Here is a 25,855-nt window from a genome sequence, read left to right as displayed (position 1 = left end):
GGTGCAACCACCGAACGAAGTTGGAGTGTTCAGCTATGCAAGTTATAGTGTGTCAACTGATGGTTGATTGATTGAGAGCTATGAATGTAAAAAGTGAGCAGATCATTATTGTCTCTACCTTTATTGTATTGACAACCTGCCAAGGCTTTCCTATGAACAACCTTCACGCCAAGACTTTCCCATCAACAATCTTCATGCCAAGACTTCTTACCACTACCATTTGGCCAAGAAAGCCCTTGTGACATCCATCCTTGTCTAGTAGTTAGCTAAACTAGTGACAAAGTCACAAGAATTAACTTTGAGCAATGTGGATGTTGGGGGAGGTGCTCTCAGTTGTGGCAACCAGCTGGTAAGGTTCTCAATTGGGGAGGACAAACCGCATTCGGGAGGACTAGTGATCCAATGCCTTCATCTCAGCCAGGCCCAATGGCAAGTTCATATAATCCTTTTGAATTGTATGAGCCAAAAGCTTTCTCTGTTACTCCTGTTTTGTAGGAACAGGAGGCTAGAGACCTAGACATGTACCAGTATGTAAACATCAATAGAGGACTGGACACAGTAGAACTCAGATAGGTGTAGCTCCCTGATTCTGCGCATTGGAAATTTATTTTTCTGTAATCTGGTTAAGTGCATTATAATCAACACGAAGTCTTGTAGAGTCATCTTTTAATTTTTTAAACCAATAAAATTGGTAAAAGCCCACAATTTGTTATCAGGTTTAATAAATCCATTTTCAAGTTATATATTTTATTTTCCTTTTCACTTCTTGGTGCTATGTTTCACTAAGCTTGTAAGGTGGTTCAGATATTGGGTTAGCATCCCTACTTAATTCTGTTGGATGGTCTATGTCACCCTTCTTAGTTGGTGGATCAACAGACAGATCATCAAGAAAAACATCCTTCAATTCATTTACAATTGAACCAAATCAATTTTACTACTAGAAGAACTTTCTTTTTTTGATCCATTTGCAAATTAGCCGTATGATGTAGCCCAAAAGTTGGCTGCCATATGGATGTTGACATGCTACACTCATGTGTATGTGTTATCCATGTGCAAAACCCCTAAGGATCTGTACTTTTTGTGCACTTGAATTTCCAAGGTTTGCACTACATGGAAATTTTTCATTGTTTTCCTTATCAAGTTATTTCTTATCATCTCTCCCCTTCTTTTTCTCAGGGAAATTCTTGCCAGAGTGACCTGGTGAGAGACAATTAAAGCATCATTTTTTCTTCTTTGCCCCATTATAATCTTCTTGGCTCAATTTCACCCCGGTTTTTAGTTTTCAACACAGATTGGTGGTTTCTTTTCCTACAATGTTCTCTTATACTTCCCCATGGGTATAATGTGCACAGCTCCTTAGACTTGGACTCCAAATAAATAGGGCTTGTACATGCACCCAAGTGTGTATTATTTTCATAAGTTATGTGAGTTATCGTCTTTAAGGGTCTGAGGTGCTCTAAACTTCCATCTTACTGCAGGCTTTATCTAGCTCGCATTCGAAACCCTAGTCTTGTGAAATATTTCAATTCTTTGTAGTTTGCAGATTATCTCATGATTTATACTAGCAAGGGTCTACCACTTCGCATTTCAACCCTCCCATTTCTTTCCATTTTATTTTCAAGAAGGAATCCTTCTAGAAATATAGTTTCCATTTGAGCCCAATCTTCAAGAATTCTATTGCCCTTTTTCAAGTTTTCCACCATTTATATGCTTTAGGCCCCAAAAATAAATTGGCCTCAAACACTTGATGCTCTGATGGTTTACTCTTCAAGCTATGTAGGTCTTGCAATTTTTGAAGGTAAGTACAATGTTTTTATATCTATCTTTTTCTTCCATGTCAAATTGTGACAGTGTCAGATGAATAACAGGGTTCCTGAAACCAGCCTTCCTTCTTGGAATGGGTGGTGATAACCTGATTTAAGAGTTAATTACAGCAATAAATAAATGCACATAAAATGAAATACACACTTTACCATAACATTCTTGGACAGTAGACTCCCTGTTGGCCCCAAAACTGGCGCCCCTTGCGGTATTTCTTTAGCTTTCATTCAATTGGAAGGAGTACAACTTGAGATTCTTCAATCTCCTCCTGCTAACCAATTGCTGAACCTGAAAGAGCCCAATCCAAAGTTGGCTCTAACTGAAAGGCATCAAGGTAAAGTTGCAACAAGAGGATGGTCTGCCAAGTCATCCTCTTCCATCCATTTAGCATCCATTGGTGAACAGTTGTGAAACTTCCCCCGATAGCTTATGGAAGCTTTACCTTTGACCTTTCCTCTTTATGTGCCAAAATCTGCCCAGATATCAATATCTTATTCAGTTCCTCTTCATTGGACTGAATTTCAGTAGATACATCCTTAGGCACATCACCATAAAAAGGCCTCAACAAGCTCACATGAAAGGCATAGTGTTTCCGCTAGTGTAGAGGCAATTTCAGCCGATATACCACATCGCTGATCCTCTCTAACACCTGGAAAGGTCCATAGTTCCTCATTCTGAGCTGCAGATACATTCTCGTTTGCCCTTTCATCTTTTTTAGCCTTGACTTTTCAAAACACAGCAATACATAATCACCCTTTAAGAAATACAAAACTCATCCATAGTGATTAGCTGCTCCCTTTTACGTTCCTTAAGTTCTCTGAAACACATACTTTATCCTTACATAAGCTGTAATAAACTACGGCATCTTTTGCCTACCATGCTTTACTTGCTAACATACAATGCATGTCCGATCTTTCATCATATGCAACCCAGTGTGATATTCCATACATCACTGATTCTCTCATGTGCTATCATCGTTATCAGCTTGTTGTTGATTAGGATAGTTCCTAGCAACGTGTCCCTCCTGTTCACATATGTAACATTTATTAGCAGCCCTCAATTCTCTATGCTCTGCCACACTTTTCGAAGGTCTTTGCTGCTGTTTCTGCATCTTTTCAGCCTGATTTTCAGATCTGCCATTTTTCTCAGCCTTCATTTCCTTGACATTTGACTCATCATGGTCTTGAAAGCCGGCATCTTTTCCACACAGCAATGTATCAGCTGTAGTAGCAGTTTCTATAAGCTGAGACCTGCTTGAAACAGTGGATTTAATGCAAAAATCCATGATTCCTTTAGGCAAACCACATACATACTTCTCCACCTGCTCATGAAGGGGAACTAACCGATAAGAAGTGACGGGCAGCAATGCATCCCAAAACTTCTTATTGTATTGCTCTAAATTTTTGCATTCCTTTGCATCAAGCTTGTTCCAAGCTGTCATGATGTCCACCTCAAAGGTACTAGTCAATCAATTCGATGCAAACATTTGCTTGAATTGTACCCATGTTGATGGTGCTCTACTTTGCATCAAGAGCGTGGACCACCACTGCAATGCATTTCCCTTCAAGAAAGTGGTTGCCTTTCGAATCTTAGAGGATTCGGTGAAGTTTCCCCCGGAATAGGCTGCATCAAACTGCTGGATGAAAGTCAAAGCTTTCGGCCTATCTTGTGCACCCCTGAATGGTTCAAATTTCACACTTTTACCTCCCTCATCATAGTCCTTTGCTGGACCCATGGGGGTCAAATTGTCATATATGGGCTGCTGCAAAAAGGGTGCATTTGCTATGTTTCCATGATAGCCAGCATTAAACGGAGCATTTGCATGACCAGCACTTATTTCTTGAGCCCCAAAAGCACGACGGGGTACTGATGCTTGCCCATATGCGTGATTTTGCACACCAGGCATCATACCGATGTCGCCATACATCGGATTATGCATTCCATGAGCCATACCCGAGTACATTGGGTTATGCAAGCCATGCATTGGTTGCTGAAAGTTATGGGGAGGTGTGCCATACATTCCCACATTTGGTCACTCACCCACCATAGCATGAAAAATTGTGCTACCACCGAAGTAAGCTAGCTGCCCCAAATTCTCATGCAAACCTTGCTGGCCAAAAACCATAGGATTAGCATTTACATCATGAACTTGCATTTGCATTTCTCGCCCAACTGGCACCAACTGCTTTTCACCATGAGCATCTTGAGAAGGCTTTGGCTTGTTCTTTAGTGCATCTTGCTGTCCCGAAGTTCTAGAAGAGGATTTTCTCTTCTTGCCCTTGTTTTCCTTCATAGGAGTGCTCAAAAATCGAGTAAATTGAGGATCTTTTACCAATTCAGCAAAGATATTGGCTGCTGCCCTCATTCGATTCTTGAATGCATCATCGAATTCCATTTTCCCTTGTTGATCATCATCCTCTTTCTGCATTGAGGGTTCAACATCTTGGCCTTTAGCCACATTTTCAGCATGTTGTCCATGATTCATGCCTCGTCCAAGATCAGGCATTGCATTTCCTTCTTACCCATGTGAATGTGCATCATGAGAGGCATCATTACTGGTTGATTGCATGCCATTGTATGAAGATATCTTGCTGTAATTTCTCAACTGAGCACAAAGATCAACACTAGCACAAAGCTTTGGCTTGCAATCAAGTGCCTCGAGCCCACCAAATCAAGAGATTTGATGTATCCCGGCAATGGAACCATGAAACCAGCCTTCCTTCTTGGAATGGGTGGTGATAACATGATTCAAGAGTTAATTACTGTGAGAGCAGAGGATCGAGGTACAGCCAGATTCAGTAGACAGTGTGAGAGTGAGAGAGACAGAGTTGAAGCACGACACCCAAGAGAATAGACTGAATAAGTGTAATCTGAAAGTACAAAGTACAACCCTTAAACCTTAGAGTTGTAGGGGGGTGTTCACACCCGACACACACTAAGTGCCTAAATGTGTGTACCATAAGCATATAAGTACATACGATAATAAGACCATAAGTCTGGGGGAAAAAACCTCTCCTACCGAGAGTAAAAAGTGTCCCAGTGTCCTACTGATCACCGACACTCCCATATGAGCGTAGGCGTAAGTAAGGCGTGAGTAAAATACCCAACAAATGTGAGAGCAGAGGATCGAGGTACAGCCAGATTCAGTAGACAGTGTGAGAGTGAGAGAGACAGAGTTGAAGCACAACACCCAAGAGAATAGACTGAATAAGTGTAATCTGAAAGTACAAAGTACAACCCTTAAACCTTAGGGTTGTAGGGGGGTGTTCACACCCGACACACACTAAGTGCCTAAATGTGTGTACCATAAGCACATAAGTACATACGATAATAAGACCATAAGTCTGGGGGAAAAAACCTCTCCTACCGAGAGTAAAAAGTGCCCCAGTGTCCTACTGATCACCGACACTCCCATATGAGCGTAGGCGTAAGTAAGGCGTGAGTAAAATACCCAACAAACCCCCCTGGAGTGAAGAGTGATCAAGAGTACAAGGATCATCCGCCACCAAAGGATATCAAATATAAAGCATCGCGAAATGCTTCAAATTTGTCACGAGGAAGAGCTTTGGTGAAGATGTCTGCCACATTACTGGTGGTAGGACAATAGACAAGGCTGATATCACCTGCATGTAGCCTCTCTCTGACAAAGTGATAGTGAATCTCAATGTGTTTCGTGCGAGCATGAAACACTGGGTTCCGTGCCACTGCAATGGCACTCTGACTGTCAGTGAACAAAGGAGTAGGCTCAGTAACAGATACATCCAAATCAGCTAGCAAGCGTCTAAGCCATACGCATTCAACTGTGGTGGTGAAAGCTGCCTTGTATTCAGCTTCACATGACGATGTGGCAACAGTGGATTGTTTCTTGCTAAGCCAAGAAATGCAAGAAGTGCCAAGAAAGAAACAATTGCCACTAGTAGAGTGACGTGTATCATAATCACCAACCCAATCAGAATCACTGTAAGCATGTAAATGCAGTGGTCCCCCCTTGGCATAAAGCAACCCAAGAGAACGAGTACCCTGCAAGTAGCGGAAAACACGCTTGACAGCTTGCCAATGTGACATACGTGGCTGATGCATATACCTGCTCAAGGCTGAAACTGCAAACTGTATGTCCGGCCTAGTATTGCATAGATAGATAAGACATCCAACTGCAGGAGCATATGTATGTATATCAAACAAATCACTGTCATCATGTAATGACAGTTTCAGTCCAGGTTCCATGGGAGTAGTAATTGGCTTGCAATCCTGTAAGCCAAATTTCTCAAGAAGCTGCCCAATATACCGTGACTGTGATAACCCAATATCTCGAGCATTATGTATGAACTGGATGCCCAAGTAGTAATGCAAAACTCCCAAGTCAGACATGTCAAAAGTTTGCTGCAAATTTTGTTTGAATGCTGAAATCTGATCAGCATGTGTTCCAGTGAGCAAAAGGTCATCAACATAAAGACATAAAATCAGCATAGATCCCCCTTTTTTACATACGTAAAGGGTAGACTCAGATGAACTGTTTAGAAACCCCTGACCAAGCAAGAAAGCATCTATCTTTTCATACCAAGCTCTAGGAGCTTGTTTTAAACCATATAGTGCCTTTTTGAGCTTGCATACCAAATGTACTGAGCCTTCAACTGCAAAACCAATGGGCTGCTGTACATAAACTTCCTCCTGAAGTTCCCCATGTAAAAATGCAGTCTTGATATCCAGCTGATGGACTGTCCAACCATAATGTGCAGCCAAAGCAATCATAGATCTGATGGTCGTCATACGGGAAGTAGGAGCAAATGTCTCCTCATAATCAATGCCCTTTTTCTATGCGTAGCCTTTAGCTACCAGCCGTGCCTTGTATTTATCAATGGATCCATCTGCTTTTCTTTTCAATTTGTAGACCCATTTTGTTCCAATGGCTTTCTTCCCAAATGGCAAGGACACCAAATCCCAAGTTTGATTCTTAGTAATAGAATCTAATTCAGCTTGCATGGCTGCCTTCCAATGCACACTGTGTTGTGCATCCTCATAACATTCAGGCTCTTCATTATCAAAAGTACTTGCTGCCATAATAAACTCCATAGTATGTGTTGAATCATGCAAACGAGTTTGCCTTCTAGTACGATCAGCCATGGATGCATCCAAAGGACTATCTTGCATAGTCTGCAAATATCATTTAGGTAGCTGTTTAGCATCCTGGCTGTGTGCAAGCTCTTACTGAATTTCTGTTTCAGCATTATGCTGAGTATTCCGATCAGCCAATGGCTGAATTTCTGCACTTTCCATAGGAGCAGCTGGCTGAACATTAGGTTCATTTTGTGAACCTCCAGCTGAATCACCAAAAGTAATGGGCAGCAGCCCTTCAAAAACATCACGGGCAGCCTGATATGTGTCCAAACCAGCCAAGGATAATTCTGATTTTTCATCAAAAACAACATCCCTGCTGACAAAAACCTTCTTAGTAACGGGATCATAGAGTCTATAGCCTTTGCTCTCATTGCTATATCCCATAAAAATGCACTTAACAGCCTTGTTGTCCAATTTTCTTCTAAGTACCTGTGGAATATGGGCATAGGCAAGACACCCAAAGGTACGAAAGTGACCAACAGAAGGTTTACGGCTGTTCCAAGCCTCAAATGGTGTGATGGTCTTCAAGGCTTTGGTAGGGCATCTGTTCAAAATATGGCAAGCACACATGACTGCTTCCATCCAAAAACTATGAGGCAAGCTCTTTGCCTTCAGCATACATCTGGCCATCTCCATGAGTGACCGATTTTTCCTCTCTACTACCCCATTCTACTGTGGAGTATAAGCTGTAGTATACTGATGTACTATGCCCTTCTGCTGCAAAAAAGAATTCAGCATAGAGGACATGTATTCCCCCCCTCGGTCCGAACAAAGAGTCTTAATGTGGCATCCAGATTGGTTTTCAACAAGTGCACTGAAAGCCAAAAATGCATCATACACTTCTGACTTCTTTTTCAAACAATAGACCCAGCAAAAACGTGTGAAGTCATCAATGAATGTCACAAAATAATAACAACCACCCAATGGCATGGTCTGCATAGGCCCACAAACATCTGAATGCACCAACTGCAATCTGGTTGTTGCCCTGAAAGCAACATCACGAGGAAATGAGAACCGATGCATTTTTCCCAAAATGCATCCCTCGCATAAGTGTTCGGGAGGTCTCTCCAAGAGAGGTAAACCATCCAGCATCTGAGTACGCTGTAAAAGCATCAAGCTGCCAAAGTTTACATGCCCTAAACGAGCATGCCATAACTCCGCCTGTATCATAGCAGGAGTAAGAGTGGATGTCAAGTATGCTGACTGATCTACTAAAACAGCATCCAACTCATATAAACCATGACACAAAGATCCTGTCAAGACCAAAGTCATGCATTCTTTTTCTCGAACCATGCAACGGTCATCATCGAAAGTGACCTGCATACCACAACATGCCAAAGAAGAAATAGAAAGCAAATTCTTCTTTATTCCAGGCACAAACAAAGCATCCTGCAGGCGGAGAATAGAGCCATCAATGGCTGTGAGCTGAATCTTCCCAATACCACGAACAGGGTATGATGCATTATTGGCACACTGTACCGTTTTCCCAACGGGAGGTGCACTAACTGAAGCAAACAAATCTCTGCGAGATGTGATATGTCTAGAAGCACCACTGTCAAAGAACCAAGTGTCAGCATCCTCTGTAGAGCTAAGTGCTCTATCGGCCCAAGAGATGTCATAACTGCAAGTGTAAAAACAATAGTCCCTGTCCACAACAAAGGACGTGGACTCACTAGCAGTGGAAGGAGTAGTAGAAACAGACATTCCTGACTCCTTCTTCTCTTTGGCAATGCGTTTTCTGCACTCAGTGATATAGTGGCCGGGCTTTTTACAATAATGACATTTACCTTTCTTTGCTTGCGTCCCCCCTTGTGACTGATTCTGCGATGTGCTCGAAGTGCCAGAACTCTGTGGAGCATTTTTCACCTTGATGTTCTTGCCTTTCTGTCTTGCCATAAAAGCCTGCTCAGAGACTATAGCATCCACACCACTATTTTTTCGTGTTTGCTCCTCCTCTAGAAGCAAGCTAACCAGCCGAATAAAAGTGAGTGGGTGCTCAGCAATCCTCATGGTGAGGTTCAATGCAGTATGAAAAGACAAGTACGAAGGAGGTAGAGAATTCAAGGTGGTGGATATCAACTGTGTATCCGAAAAATACTCATCTACATTCATGAGCTGCTCCCTCAAGTCCTGAATCTTGTTTAAGTGATCCTGCATAGAATCACCTTCATGCATCTTCAGAGTTTCCAACTCTTTCTTCAAGAAAGAGATCTGTGTCTCATTTTTTCCTGCAAACATATGCTCCAAAGTCAACCATGCATCTCGTGAAGAAGATGCCGAACGGATATGAGGTATGATGGACCGCTGAACTGCCAGAGCAATCAGCGACAAGGCTTGTGCATCACGGGTATCCCAAGCTTTTTGAGCTGCAGTTCTTGGAGGAAGTGGCTGAGGTGGAGCGGGCTGAGGTTCCTGTTGTCCACGTGCGCCTTGGGGAGGAGGAGTAACGGGAGCTACAACTCCCGGTCGAGTTTCCTCTCCACTGACATAATCCCATAAATTCTTGGCCACTAATACATTTTTCATCATGAATGACCAAAGGGAATAGTTGTTTCCGTCCAGTCTATCCTCCTTGGATACATACGTAAAAACATCACCTCCCTGATTTGCCATGATGACAAATTTCCAAAGACAAAATGAGCAATGTTAAAGCAGTACGAACTGGAAATCTGCAAATTTTCAGAAATTGCAGCAAATACGTTTCTGCAATTAATGTGCAAGGGCGTACTCTGTCAGAAAACTGTCTTTTATTGCACGCTTCCCAAGGTGCAAACAGTGCAGTGCAACACTGTTATGTCAAAATCCCCAAAATTTTTGCCAAATTTCTGTCAAAAACAGTCTTTCTGTGACTGTATTAGCAGTCCAAATGCAACTGTCCTCCAAATACACAAAAGCCCCAAAATGTCTGAGGATCCTGTCTAAAAATTTGTATGAAATTTATCCCTACACTTGTTCTGTGTTGCCGCGTGTGAACCTCCGCTTCCAGAATTGGTCTTGGGCTGAAATTTTTTTTAAAAAAAATTTGTTTAAAATTGCACCTTACGTGGTCGTCTGGCGGGCTGACCAGTCGCGATGTTGACGCGGGCAGGCGGGCAGGCGAGCTGCGCGTGGTCAAAAACGGTGGGCAGGACTGTCGCGAGTAGGCGTGGCGAGCTGTGCGTGGTCAAAAACGGCGGGCAAGTCTGTCGCGAGCAGGCATTGACTCCGCCTACAGGAAACGGGGCCCTGGCGGACGACGTGGAGCCCTGGCGTCTGACGGACAGGATGATAGGCGACGGGCTGCAGACGTTGCTGAGGAGCAGGGTACTGGTGGAGCTGCGCTGAACTGGCGCTGGAGGTTGACGACGAGCAGGTGTCTGTTGACGAACAGCACTGGCGTGCTGATGACTGACGACTTGGAGCAGACGCAGAACAGAGGTGGCTCGGGTGCGGTCAGGATTGCACGTTGCAGGCAGAAGCTAAGCTTAGAACTGAGCTCTGATACCAAATGTGAGAGCAGAGGATCGAGGTACAGCCAGATTCAATAGACAGTGTGAGAGTGAGAGAGACAGAGTTGAAGCACGACACCCAAGAGAATAGACTGAATAAGTGTAATCTGAAAGTACAAAGTACAACCCTTAAACCTTAGGGTTGTAGGGGGGTGCTCACACCCGACACACACTAAGTGCCTAAATGTGTGTACCATAAGCACATAAGTACATACGATAATAAGACCATAAGTCTGGGGGAAAAAACCTCTCCTACCGAGAGTAAAAAGTGCCCCAGTGTCCTACTGATCACCGACACTCCCATATGAGCGTAGGCGTAAGTAAGGCGTGAGTAAAATACCCAACAATTACAGCAATAAATAAATGCATATAAAATGAAATACACACTTTACCATAGGATTCTTGGACAGTAGACTCCCTGTTGGCCCCAAAATTGGCGCCCCTTGCGGTATTTCTTTAGCTTTCATTCAATTGGAAGGAGTACAACTTGAGATTCTTCAATCTCCTCCAGCTAATCAATTGCTCTTGCTGTGATAAATGACCAGCAAGCCTTTTGGGTCATTTGCCCCTTGATTCACCCAAGACTTCTTCTCCAATTTGACCCTTGGCTGGCCAAATGCTGCCCCAAATCAATTTGGGATGGGCCGGCTCCTGAATTCCCTTGATAATCTTCAATTATCAGCTGTTGATTTCAGTCCCTTGAGCCTTCAATCTCTAGCACGGATCCCAAGGTGGTTGCTAAACCCTAATTTTTGCTGTAAATTAGGGTTTACTGCAGAAATTACAGATCAGCCCACCAAAAATGGCTGAGAATTGTTGAGAATGGCTGAGCATAGACTGAAGGAGATGAGAGAATGCTGTAGAGAGAGAAAATTCTGAGATTTGTCGAAGAACTGATCAAAATCTGCTACTGCCCTGCTGTACCAACCCCAAACGGATGGGAGCATCAGAGACTGTAATCTTCAGGAGAAAGTGCATCAGCAGCAATTGCCTTGGGAGCTTCCCAAGGTCAAGAAGATGCAATCTCCATTACCAAAATGGTCTCCAATGACTGGGAAATGGCCCCAAAAGCTGGCAGCAACAGTCCAACACCTCTTCCCAACAGCTTCAAAATGAAAAAACGAGATTTCCCTCTCCCTTCAGCCCTATTTAGTCTTTCCCCTACTTGCATGGGAAAGTTTTGCCAAGTGGCAGCTTTCTTAATCCATTTTCAGCAATTTCTAGCCATTTAATTAATTTTCAGAATTAATTAATTCTGAAAATTAATTCAGCCCTTAATCCATGCCTAGAAAATTGACCTTGCCCATCCAAAAATTAATTGGCTAGGCCATTTGCAACCCAAAGTGGTCCCATGCATTAATTGACCCTTGGAGAAGCATTAATCCATTAATAATGCCTAGTCCCTAGTGTCACCACTGACACTTAATGGCCAATTAATGGTCCTACGGGCAAATTGACACCAGAATTCACCTAGAATCTAACAAGTGTAACTTGTTACAACTTTTGCCTTTGACACCCATCTTTTTTATAGGGTCCTTCGGCCTTCAACTGTGAAAAAGTAGGTTGCACCTCACATGTGCAACACATGTGCATCTTTTAATTGCACATTTGATTAATCCTTTAATCAAATGTCAATTAAACATAAGCAAAGCATCAAATTTTCACGTCCTCGTGACGGTTCTAACTAGCACGACCTATGTCTTTGATGTAGAGGGTGTATTTGGGTCTATGGGTGAGGATATTCTTATCTTGAATTTCATTTTCTTTATCCGTAGCCCTTTTTGCTATTTCAGCTGATGTGGTCAATTTCAAAGACATTAGGTCAAAGGTTTCCGTGAACATGCACAGTTACATTATCATGTTGTCAACTTGGGCCACTAGCAAATCATGTTGGGTCCTGGTTTCCGTGAACATTCACAGTTACATTATCATGTTATCTACTTGTGCCATTAGCAAATCATGTTGTTCATGGGTGGTGTCATGGTTTTCCCAATCATCCTCAGCCTCTTCCATTCAATTTTTGGATCAGCCATAGGCTGATCCCTTTGGTGTTTGTCCTTCCCTTGTTGCTGTGTTTGTATCTTCAACCCAGGGTTGTCCACGTATGACAGACGGGTCGACCCATCCGATCCGTCCCGTCCAGTACGATCCTGTCCGATCCCATCTGGAGGCGTCTGATTGCTTCACTATGCTGGTCAACTACATCCTGTCTGAGGTCAAACTGACCGTTTGGCTACCATTTTCTGTGCTTTTTGCTCCCATTTTCTAAAATAGCTCTCTCTTCTCTACCACCTAGTCTCTTCCAATAGCTCTTATCTGTTCTCTCTCACAGAAAGTCTCTCTATCTCTCTCATGAGACACAATGTGACAATGCAGCCACCCCCTCTCTCCCCAAAAAAAAGAACACCGGAGATGAATCCAAAATTATGTATAGACTTCAAATTATATGTTTTTTTTTTCATTGGATGTAGCATTGGACATAGGTCCAAGATTTATTTGTCCAATTAGTACTGTACTTGTATTTGATGCCATTGGATGTGACATCCTTGCGTCAACCTTTCCTTTCTTTCTCTCTTTGTTTTAACAAGTGTGAGCCAATCATTTGAAATAAAGAGAACCAAGCAGTTGGTGGCCCTCTGGCAGGAAGTCCACTCTCTCTTTTTTTGTTGGGCTTATCTTTTACCTAAATAATTGGCATCTGGCTTTTGATGAAATTGTGGTTGGTCTTCTAGCTCTTGCCAATGTAAGAGGCATGAAAGTTTGAAGAAATTTGTAGGTGCTCTGTGTCACAGCAGTTCTGACCAGATCTAGTGACATTGGAAGCAGATCTTGTGGTCAATGCAAAACTGAAAACATTGGGGTTAAACTGGACTGGTTGTAGGCAGCCAAAACGTGTCCTGTCAGGGGCTGAGGCAGGTTGGTTGGAGTTCAACTGGTGTTAACTGTCAGGAGTCTTGGAAAATGTGCCTTCTGTGGAAGCTAAGATCTGGGCCAAGAGAGCCTCTAATGCCATCCATAAACAGAGAGAAATATGTGGAGCCAAGGGCTGCAGGCATACACAGTCTGATGATAATAGCTCTACTCTGGATTCTGAAAGCTACAATGATAAATGTTGACATGACACCATAATAATCTAGCAATGGTGATGTTTTGTTGGTGATAACTATGATTGATGTGACCTATTCATAAACACACACTTATATATCAGTTAAGGCTATAGCTTTACGGATGGCCAAAGGCGCCATTGAGTAGTTAATAATCCTCATGATCTTAATTCATGGTAATTGTATGATGGGTATAACATATGTACATTAAAGGAGGTAAAGACATATGTTGCTAATGTTGATCCAGTGGTTTTCAATGGACTCAGCCTTTTCTTGTCACCTGAGTGCTGCTAAATGTGTAGTGAACTTATTAAAGGAGATCTCTGCAGGTAAGCTTCCAAATAACAGTGAATGCAGCCCAGGCAAAGCTTGGGCCACTAGAGCTCAAAAATTTTAAGGCTACTGGTTTTTTGGGGAAGGTGAATAATAAACAGGTTTGTTGATTATCTTCCAGGTTAAGGGAGCAAGAGTATGCTTTAAAATAGGCCATTACATTTGGCCTTTGCCAATTTTAAACTTGTGCAGTTCCAGCTCTTAATTCATATTTCTTGAGATTGTTACTTGATATGTTTCTACAGGGTACTGGCCGCTTGGATGATATTGATTTTAGTGAACTAGATGGGCCAGATGATATCTCTTGATGCTGCCGCATATGTAAGCAAATGAATGGTCTATTTAGTTTTTATGCAAATTATACATCATGGTCATGTGCATTTTTCTTTGCAAATTTTTGTATTGAAACAGTTGTAACAGTGGTCATTGACCTGGATAGATAGTGGAGATGGTCAGATTTGTGTTAAGTTCCTCAATATGCACAGAAAACGTTATATCTGATGGAGTAACTAGATACTCCAATGGCTTTTGCTTCTCCTATAGGAGGGGGTACACATTGAATTTGACCCTTAGCTAAAGTTTTTGAGAAATGCCCCAACCTCTCACTTTTGGGTACATGATCTGATAATGGTACCAGAGATCATAATATCATCTTGTTTAGGTTAGGGAAATGCTATGAAAGAACCAATTCTGTGATACTGAAGGATGGAGGAAACCACTGTCCTTTGAGACATTATGGCATGTTATATCAGCAGGGATGGACACTGGGATACATGTAGTATAAGCAATGATGATGCATGGTCAAGTGAAGGACAAGGTGTTTACCAGCATCAAGAGATGGTCTGGTGCTCAGCACAGTGTGCGGACAAATCTTGGCAAAGCCAGATGATCATAATGGTAGAACTGCATGGGAGTAGGCAATATACGAAGATGGTGCAGTTGGTCATGGTACAAGTGTATCGACTGCAGTTAAAATGGTAGGTTGATTGATTTGTTGCAGGTTGGGCAGCTTGTCAAACCAGCTAGCCAGCCAGCCCTTGGAGTTATGGTAGAACAGCTAGGGTTAGGCATCTAACTGATGTTGGCAGTGGCCAGCCGCTAGGCATTACCGTTGAGCAGTACCCAAGGACGAGGAGGTTATGGAACCCTTTAAAAAGGATCTTTTGGGTTGTTTGTGGTGAGGGTACCTGACTTGTTGGACTCTACACCTGCTTTTCAGGTTAAGAAGCTGATGCCTGGTCCTATTGTCGAGTCGCATACTTATGGGTGCATTGGCATGGCCGTATGGCTAGGAGTTTGAGCTGTGTTATTTGTTACCTTTTGTGTGTAAGCACACTCAAATGATGCCTTTTTTTTCCAAAGACAATTAATAACATATTGAAAAAAACCTCGGAGGTAAAATACAAGGTACAAGATGAACCCAATGAAGAACTACTTAGTACATCATAAATATAGTGGCTGGGTAAACAACTTATTGGGTGGGCTGTGAAATTGTAATGTCTAACCATATGTTACTCAAAATGGAGGAGGATGCAATCCCCTGTGCGAATAAAAGCATCTCTCCTCATATGTGCTAAGAGTCGCCATGTAGTCTCTCCCATCTCTCATGGAGTGTGTGGATACTCTCTATCAAGATCCTAGAGAGAGTCTTTGCACTCAAGATGTCCCGTAGATCAATGGCAGTGCTGTGCCTTCTGGTCCAGATGAACCAATCAACAATGCTAGCAATCAACTCCCATCCATGGTGATGTCCCTTAGTCCACTTTGCCTGCAAGAAGTTTGGTGTGAAAATCCTACTCAAATACTGGCCAACAATGAGAAATGACTGATTTCCTTGAAGATTTTCATATCTACATGTTGGGCCTCTATTTGTGACCCAAGCTATGGTCGCCCGTGTTGCTGTCACAGTCTCAGTTGTACCATGGAAGACCATCTTGAGGGCTCTCCTCCACATTTCCATTGCTAAGCCAAGTACCAATTACTAACCTTCTATGTGGTATTGACCTCAGGAAGAGTGAGATCTTCCTGGGTCTGAAGTTAACATCCAATCTCCAAAACTCAATCAAGGTAGGTGCTTAGATACCTTGTCTATGCTATGCTGAGTGGCAATTGGCTCTGCTCTGATATTGCTCATCTGTATCCTTCTTCCCAACCTGGTAGTGTAGCTAAAGAAGGCAATATTGCAAGGTCTTTTGAGGAGTGGCTCTCTTCAAACTGATTCTCATGGGTCCCACTGTATGTAGGGGCTTTCCCTGATAAGCCCGGTATCACCATCCTCCATTGCAGCGAGTCACTACTTTGATCCTCTTCTAAGCTACCTTTATCTTGGCTGGCCTTCCCTCTAACCTAAATGAAATTTGTGATAAGATGATTCACCTGACCAATACATGACTTGGAGGAGGCCCAAACAAAGTTTATATACTGCATGGTTGAAAGGAGAACTCAATTAACAGCTGTCAAGATAGGTTAGGGTTCCAGAGAAATTGCTAGGAATGTACAAACATGACAAACACTCAGCAAACCCGTAGAAGAATGTAAAACAGAAAAGGGAGGAATGGAATTTGATGAATGAATCTAGTATTGAATGTTTTTTTTTCTGGTGTGGCATTTTATGCCAGTGGAGCATTTTATGCACCAGTCGGCCAGCATTAATGCTGGCCGACCAGCATTTATTGCTCCCCACTTTTCAGCCTATTTATACTCAGTGGCTTCTCCTCAGTCGTTATTATCATCTCTACCATCTGCAGACTCTGTGGAGAGAGGAGCCAGTGCCAGTGCCAGTGCCCACGCAGCCAGTGACTCACTGTTGTATGCGACTGTCTCGTGTTCAGATATATGGATTCCATTTCCCGTGCATACATCTGAGTTCTCATCTGTATCGTTTTCTTTTCTCTTTTTGTCTTATGTTTCAGCAGTTTATTTCAGCACATGTTTATGCTTCTACCGTTGCTCCACTTCTGACAGGAGGAGCTGATGTTGACTCATGGTGCCAAAAACTTGATGAAGAAGCCCAAGTAGAAGCACCTCAGTTGGAAGAGCTGAGTTGGAGAAGTAGCTACTATGGTAGCATCAAGGGATACGTGAAGCTCAGCCTCAAGAGGGGGAAGCCTTCGTGCCGATTTTAGATGTAGGGCTCATCCAAGATAGAACATGGAGCCACCATAGAATGACCAACAAACCATGTCTCCATCATAGTTAGGACCGGCGGATACTCATAGTGTTAGCCGTCATTTGAAATATAACTTTGGAATATAAGTAAAAGAAGAGATTAGAACATGCTTACAAGTATTTTATATTAAGTTGCTTTAGTACTAAATCTAAGAAAACAAAGCTAAGCTAGAGAGTAAAATGTAGTGGAAGATTTAAAAAATGAGTGCAATGGATGAAAATTAGCCTAAAGGTACTTAGCATAAAGTGCAAGAGGAAAGCTCTATAGGTACTTGGCATATAGACAAATTAGCCTTTGGGTTCAACTTAGGCAGCCTAAAGAGGTAAAGTAGAAGAAAGTACTAGACTAGTCTAAGAATGTACTAGCCTAGTGTACCCTAAAGACTAAGGGACCTAGAGAGGTTCAACCTCAAGCTAGGGCCATCATCATGCATATCCTTCAGCAAGTCTCTACTGAGGCAATTTGTGCAAGGAGGAGAAGCCACATGGACCATAGATGCATCATGAGTGCTTGCAAAAGTGACTAGATATCATGTGGTGTGGAGTCGAATGCAAGTGGCCTACAAGATTGGTTACTCATACCTTTAGGTATCTTGAAACTTATTGATTGAGGGGGCTGTCCGTAAGCTAGATGAGCAACATGGCGACATTGGGGAGGGTGGCAATTCGTAGGAATGGGAGTAGGTGTTGGGGCATGACCCCCTTTCGGCTTTGAAGGGGAGGATTGTGGGTGCCTGTGAGGAAATTGATGGGGAGGAGTTCTAGGAGAGTGACCTTAGGCCTAGGAATGACACTCCTTGTCCACGTGACCAAGTGCTCTTTTCAAGCATGGTTTGCCAAATTAGTGTAGTTTATTTGGCGTTGTCAAAAGAAGGGGTGCCATGCTTTTTAGGGCTTGCATCCCAATGATCATGTAGTCCAATGTAATGTAGTAGATGGTATTCAAACTCATTGTTGAAGGTTGGTAATTTGGGCAACAAAATAACTTGCTGCATAAAATGAAACCATTTAGGTTGGGACTTGTTTAGAAATGACATGAACTGATTGTTGTCTGACTTTGGAGAGACAATGATCATGAGCTTGACTTTTAGATCATCCCCTTCCTTTATGGAGAACTCTTGGAGCTCATGATGCTCATGATCAAGATCAATGTGTCGAGTGTGATCTCTTATTACTAGATATTGGTTGATAAGATGACTCTAATGGCTAGATATTATAATTGTTGGTGAACCTTAAGAAGTAATCCCCTCATTAACTTGATGTTCTGTGTGCATTAATGGTTTTAGGCCTATAAGCTCATGTTTGACAATGTCTATTCTTTAAAAATATAATAAACCATTTTGAATTGTCTTTGTAAGATTGTTAGTTTCTATTGTGTATGATTTGGTTGTCCTCAATAATCAAGGACCATTAATTGCATATCTTCTTATTTGATTTTTTAGTCAAAATTTGGTTGCTCTTTTTGAAATATAGAAATATATGTTAGCTATTTCACAAGATTGAAATGTACCTAGTCAATTTCATGTCATTCACAAGGTCTTGAGACATAGACCGTCTTAGGGTCCATTCCATGATCCTTGGATATGAGGTGTTGATATTTCCCATTTTGCCTTCCGTTGATGATTGTGCTAGTTATTGAACACTATTAGTCCTCTCAAGTCTTCTTCTTTAACTCTTCTTCAACATAAGAAAAGAAGCAATGTTATTATTTAACTCTTCTTCTAAGTTGGGGTTGTGTTTTTATGCTAAAGCTGCTTGCATTTAGACATTCATGTTGGCACATCAATGTAATGCTTCTTAGTGTGGACACCATAAGTATACCAAATTGTCAATTTGGAAATGAGTGGTGTTATTTATGTTAGACTTTAAATTTTAGACCGGCAGGTATACTTCAAAATACTTTAGGCCTCCATATAGAGTGTGGGTTAGTGAAGAGGTTTCTTATCAACTTGAGTGTAACATATTGAAGTGAAGTTCATGTTAGCAAGTGATTGGAAGTCCCATGTCCCAACTCATATTACAAGTGGGGAGGGATCTAGAGCCAACCAATTCAAGGCATATAATGTATGTAATTTCTCCATGCAAGAGTTTGGAGAGAGTTATACCCTCACTCCAAGTAAAGTGAATGTATATTAGTCCATTGCCCCTCATTCACAAAATCTTAGCTTCCTTTGAGTGGACTTGCCTAATTAGGATGCTTAATCTGTAATTAGTGTTAAAAGTTTTATCTTGCAAGTTTAGCTTGAAGTGTAATTAGTGCTAAAACGTTATATTTTAAGTTTAGAATAAAGTTCTTAAAGTCCTCGCCCTCTACCTCCTCTACAAGATGGAAGTTGAGTTAATCAAGCATTGATTGTAGGATTGTATAGAGACAAAACAATGCTGGAATTATGAGGGCAATGAAGTTTGTTGGCATCCAATAAGAGATTAGTTGAAAGCAAGCCTTATTGGGAGATCAGGGAAACATGCATGAGGAGACTTACAAGTTATGGGCTATTGTTCACAATTTACTGCCTAGAGTTATTTGGAGCTAAAGAATTTGTTTGCTTTTTGGTGCTTAACTTGTCTATTCTTTTGTAATCAATCACTTGAAAAATGACTTGCTTTGTGTTTTGAGTAAAAAGATTGAGCTTTATATGCTAGTCGTGATGAAAACTTGCAATGTTGAATTCCTCTCTTTAATAGAGGTTATAATACAAATTTTTGTTTTTGCATGAAAAAAAAGTCTATCTCAAGAAACTATGGACCTCTCAATGGTGTGTGTTTCACCTCTATTAGAGGTTATAATACAAATTTTTGTTTTTTACATTAAAAAAAAGTCTAGCTCAAGCTCAAACTATGGACCTCTCAATGGTGTGTGCGCGGGCGTGTACTAAAATAATAGATTCCATGTCCATGACTTGGCTATTTGAAATCTTGTGGGAATCCTAGAAGACATGGCATTGGAAACCAGTTGAAAACAAAAGTACATGTGCATCTAATATGAAACACACTAAAAACTAAACTCTCGGGTTCCACATCCATCATGACTTGGTTACTTGAAGTCGTATGGAATCCTACAAGACATGGCATCAGAAATCACTTGAACCTAGAACTACAAGGTGCACATAACGTGAAACTCTAAAATATATGCATTGGCCTTTCAAACACCAATAAGCTTGCCACATTTTGAAGCATTTACATGGTTTAGGAATGGCAAGGAATTAAGAGTTTGGAGGAGTCAAGGGTGATCAAAATATGTTTAGCTATTTGTTGAAGTTGAGTGGAGTTAGTTTCATGGAAACATGAAAAGCTTGTTTACCTTTGAGTCGAGTTTGTTAAAATCAACAAGCATGGAAACATGGAAATCCTATTTCGTTGAAGTTCCAGCTTTCTACAAGGTTTTAGGATTTATATTTGGATGATCAACAAATTGTGTTTAGTGTACAATATATTGATATCGTGACACATCTATCAATCTTGAATTTCCAAAGAAAGGTAGTTGTACTAGAGAGCCACCTTATTTTAAAAGGAGTCTTGTGATTGCTTTTTAATCATACAACCTAACATAGATCAAAATGAGAACCAATATTTGACATACCTACTAGAGTGCCAAGGGAATAGTTATAGTCATTCAAGGGAAGTTAAATTTTCTCTAATGGTTGGGAGGTGATCTTAGAGTTTGATTACTTTGGGATTCATGCTTTATCCTAGCCTAATCCATTGCTAACCACCCCTTTTAGGCTTGTTTTATCAAAGGTTTAATCAACAAACCAATCATCACATATCTTCAATGTGCCCAAAGAAACCAATCATCATGAGAAAGGATCACTTGCATATTGACTTGGATATGGAGTACAAGTACATTCAATATTGAAGAAAGGGAAATCTATTGCTCTCATCAAATAACAAAGCAAATGGGTTTCAACACGTAAAGCTTTTGGTGTAATGGATCAATCCATCCTATTGCTCATAGATAAAATCACATCCTCCCTTCTCAAATCCCATAACTCGTGTTTTATGGGTGATGGATCAATTGTTTGCCAGGATATTGCAGAGTCCATTTCTTATCATGCACAAAGTGATGGGTCAATCAATTGTTAGGATATTTTAGAGTCCTTTTCTTACCATGTAGAAAGTAAGAGGTGATCTTTGACTATTTTATCGGTGGATATTTTTATTCTAATGATGAATGCTACATAAAGGAAGTGACACTAAACGATGAGTGTGATGTTGCAAGGTAGAAAAGTAGGTTTGCACATATGAACCAAAAGACACAAGCATGGAACTCATCTTAGGGAAAATAAAACTAGAAAAGTATGAAAAGTTAAAGTATGGATTGGGAAGATAAAGAAGAGAATCAAGGGCAAGCTATGGAAAAGTTTTATAGCTCTTTGACTTGTATATTCCTCATGTTAGTAGCTATATTGAGTTTGTACGTACAAGGTTGCACTACATCTTGATAAGGAGAGTATCAACCCTACTCCAAATTGAAAAAGAAATGAAAAGTAGTCATAACCTTAAGGAAAATAAAAACTTTATTAGTTCAAGGTGGTCAAAGCCATATAGTAGCTAAGCTTGTAACTAGCAATAAAGCTTTGATAGTGGATATCCAAGTGGCCATAGATTCAAGTGGAGTGAATTGTTGTAAGGGTTACAATGCTATATTTTCATCAAAGGCACTAAAGCAAAGCTACTTGCAATGCCGAAATATGTTTATATATTCAAGGAGTTAAACACAAATAACCTTCTTTTCTTTGGCAAATTTTACCACATTGTAGAAGAGTTCAAGGGAAATCATGATAGTGTCTTTTGCAATAAATCTAGAGACCTACTCATGGACTTGGAGATTTTGTAGAATAGTATTATTTTCTTTAAGGAGATGTATACTTTGATTTGTTTTATCAAGCTTCATGAGTGTGAGATTATTAAGGGCAAGAATATGGAAGCATTGACAATAGAACTTATGAAGAGGGCACCCAATGATTGGTTAAAAATTATCTTTGTATTTGTGTGTATATAAATACATGGTGGCCATGTTCATGGGGGATCTTATCCATTATAGTTTACATGAGATTTAGACCATCTTGTCATTAATAAAGATTACTTAAATACAATGCTTTCATATGCTTGTACAAAATGAGGACCATGTAATCTTATTTTGGGTATTTGGACAATATATGAAGACAATAGGACACTTTGTAAAATGAAAAGAGGAGACTTCCAAGTTTTGTGGTGACTCGCAAGTTACTTCAAGAATTGTATCAACAAAGGGTCCAATGTAAAGTCAAAAAATGTTTAGCAAATGGATTTCATAAGGAGCTAGATTGGAAGTGATGGAGAAGATTACCAAGCCAAAATTTCTTGGATGGAAACTTACAATCTTTGTTTGACATTCCTTCTACCAATGTTTATAATAGAGTGCAAATAAGCTCTAGGTTTCTTGGCAACTCACGAGTTACTTGAAGACTTGTACTAACAAAGAATCAAATGCAAAGTTAGAAAATGTTTAGTAAATGGGATTCACAAGGAGCTAGATAATAAGTGGTGGGAGAAGATCACCAAGCCCAACTTTGTTGGATCAAAATTTGCAACCAATGCTTTACATTCATCCTACCAATGTCTATAATGGAGAGTAATAAGCTCTTTGTGTGCGAACATTATATACTAGTATGATTCCTAGTTATAATTGATCCACATTTTATTCTCTATATTCTTATACAACATATTCTTTGTAACCACATACCTCTATTTATCAACAAGCATCGAGTTCCAAGTGATTGGAATACTTTGGGGATTGAATATTTGTGTTGAAGAGCTTAGAATTCACACTTTAGGCATAAATAACATGGTGGAGAAGTGATTGGAATACTCAAGGGATTGACAATTTTTGTTGAATAGCTCAAAATTCACACTTTAGGCATAAATAAGATGGTGGAGGAAAAACTAAGGCAAACAATCTCGATGTAGTGTTCCAATGGTTATGTTAAGAGAATAATGCAACTTGAGGTCATCAAAAGTTGTTCAAGCACTTTGAGATGGCTAGAGAGGAAGGAAAAAAATGGTTTGAAGCATCAACAAATTCAAATTCTATAAATGCAAGATATTCATAGAGACAAAATAAGAATGTTGCAAACTATCATTAGACAAACAAATTACAACACGAGCCTTATGAGTATGACCGTAGCTTAAAGAGTCTTGCAACCTATGATTTAGTATGTTTAAGTTTTAGCAAGTAATACTTTTCATATATCACTTATTTTTTTTGGGTTATATAACCTTAACAGTAAGCTTGTTGCAATATAAGTATGAAACTAATCTCTTTTGGTACCTATGTATGTAATAAAAGATTGAAATTTTTTCCATTAATAATATAGTTTGATAACTTTTTGAAAAATTTGCTCCATCAAGAAAGTGGAGAAATTTTCAACCAAAAATTTACCATAATATTATTGTTGGACTAAATACGCAAGAGTTGGGACATTGGATGGACTTTTATTCTTTCAAAAGTTGCTACTTGCTCTAATGATACTCTCTCCTTTGTCTTCTCAACACTCTACTCAAACTACCTATGCATCCTTTTCTCTATCCTAAGAAAGCAAGAACATAAGAACTAGCTTTGGGGTGTAGTCAACTCACCAACTTACCTTCTCGTGTTGCAGTTCAAAAGTTTGAAGGCTTGAAGATGATTCCACGACCCGAACAATACAATTTTCAATGTCGTCGCTTCTTCGTATCCACTATCAATGTTGAGAGAAAAGAAAAGCAAGAAAAAGACGTAGAGCTTCACCTTTCCTCAAGTAATTGCTCAAACACAATTCTTATACACACACTTTCTTCTTAACTCTCAACATTGGAGATAATATGATAGAATAGAGGAAGTGAATGAAAAGCTTCAATAGTTATATTAATGGAGCTTCTATAGCATGGATACACCAAAATACAATTGAGACCTCCCATCCTTATATAGACTAAAATTAGGATTGGGCTTAGGCCTTTTTCTCTAGGGTGGCACTTCACTTGCATTTTAGGATTTACATGTCTTTAATTTTAGGATTTGCATCCCTTTTGCACTTTAGGGTTTTTACCCTTGTGAATTAAGGTTTGCACCTCCTTTTGGGTGTTCTACCCACTTTGCGGGCTCTCAATCATTCATTCTTTGTAGCATGCTTGTAGCTTAATGTAATTAGATCTAGCTAACACTATTGCAGGTATATATACATGTGTACAACCCACACAATAGTTGTGGGTTTGATAAATACAACTGTACAACCCATACAACAACCTTTGATCTTATTTTTGTTGTTGTTTACTTTAGTCTTCCATAATTATTAGTAACATCAACCCCTCCAAGAGAGTGCTAGTCCCATGGCATTCATGTAAAGTAGACATTAAATGCTAAAAAGATCAATGAAGTGGTACTAAAGAAGTAATAGTCATGATGGAGAAGTAATAAATATTTCTTGTGAAGAAATATATTGGTGGAAATAAAGAGGCTTGTAGTCCTATTGTTCATGTTGTAAATAACTTGGTACTCTGATAGATAATATCTAGAAAGGTGTGGCTCTATGCTGGGAAGTTAACTGCATGAAGGGTCTTGGTAACATCATTGAAGGAGACTAATAAATCATGGAATGAAGATGGTAAAAAGAATTTCGATGTTAATGGAACTTTAGTTAGTTTTTCATAAAAGTAATGCATGCCTACTTATGCTCTTGCTAAGGGGTATGGCTAACTTACCTATGTAGTGATTTGTGCATATGCATGTGCATTTGGGAGATGGGTTGAATTCTAGGTAAGCTTGAAGTGTTGTTCCAAACTTGAAGGACCTAGTAGGTGAAAAGTTATCATGTAGTGCAAAGCTCAAGGTGATAGCTCATTCGAGTATGCCAGGATGTATTAGAGATTTATTCATTCCTAGGACAAGTATTCTCATGCTACTATTGTGTAATTAGTTCTCTTGTGCACAATTACACACTTCCTTTTTATCAATTCGAATAGTTCCAACCAATCTACAAGTGTTTATTAGCTTCATCGAGCAGTTGACCATGCACAATATGTTGCACAAGGTGCCATGTGGCAAGCAATAATGCTATACAACATTTTTATAATTATTTTATTCAACAATTGCAATTTTGTATTAGTTTGCTAGTTTAGAATTGGATGGGCTAATTATTTTATTGTATTTCATAATGCTTATTTATAGGTTGCTTGCTTTGGTCACTCCACTTGTTACTTTGCAAGTGGTGGGAGAGATTGGCTTGTAGAGATACTTTGATAGCTTGTTTATATATATGCATTCTTCATTTCGGCATTCATTCATTGCAAATTTCTATGTTTTATTGTCTCTTCTCTCTCCCCTCCTCTCTCGTGTTCATTGTCTTTCAACCTTGTCCATATGATTCTGCATTCACTACACTTTAATATGGTATTAGAGTTGTTAGAATATATTGTTAACATTTTCTAGAGAGGAGGAATGTTAAAATATTATACTCATATGAACATTGACTTAGAGAATATCTAGGAAGAGTATGTAGATATTTAGGATAACTAGATAAGATGGATCTAGAACATGTGAATGATACTTCACTAAATAAACCTACCATATCTATACCTTTATTGTATATATATGTGTGTACTCTCAGCTATTGCAATGCAGGAATGTATAAGCAAGTGTGCAATACAAGTGTGTGGTTCATTCTCTATCTCATTGTCTCATTATCTCTCTCTTTCTCTCACCATCATCACTTTCACTACAAGAGTTGTATAGATGGGCTGATCAATTGTGGGCAGATCTTATCCACATGCACCTTACCCACCTTATCCACATGTACCTTATCCTCATTA

General features: G+C 40.1%; 1 protein-coding gene across 16 annotated transcripts in view; it reads left to right on the top strand.

Moving 5' to 3' along the window:
• LOC148027063 (uncharacterized) overlaps positions 1–24,084 on the top strand; it is a 40,797-nt gene extending 16,713 nt beyond the window's left edge. For 2 of the 16 annotated variants that reach the window (XM_087691589.1, XM_087691594.1), the window contains exon 6: positions 2–13,296. In XM_087691589.1, coding sequence (XP_087547715.1) covers positions 2–67 — 66 coding nt within the window. In that variant the 3' untranslated portion in view covers positions 68–13,296. The other 14 variants (XR_015692933.1, XR_015692929.1, XR_015692934.1 and 11 more) reach the window with 14 other exon arrangements.
• The last annotated feature ends 1,771 nt before the right edge of the window (positions 24,085–25,855 follow it).

This window comes from Lygodium microphyllum, chromosome 13, assembly GCF_053477565.2.
Source record: "Lygodium microphyllum isolate KBCC chromosome 13, Lygodium_microphyllum_v1.1.10, whole genome shotgun sequence".
Taxonomy (NCBI): domain Eukaryota; kingdom Viridiplantae; phylum Streptophyta; class Polypodiopsida; order Schizaeales; family Lygodiaceae; genus Lygodium; species Lygodium microphyllum.
Note: the sequence above shows the minus strand (reverse complement) of the source record. Positions and strands in the feature narration are given on the sequence as shown.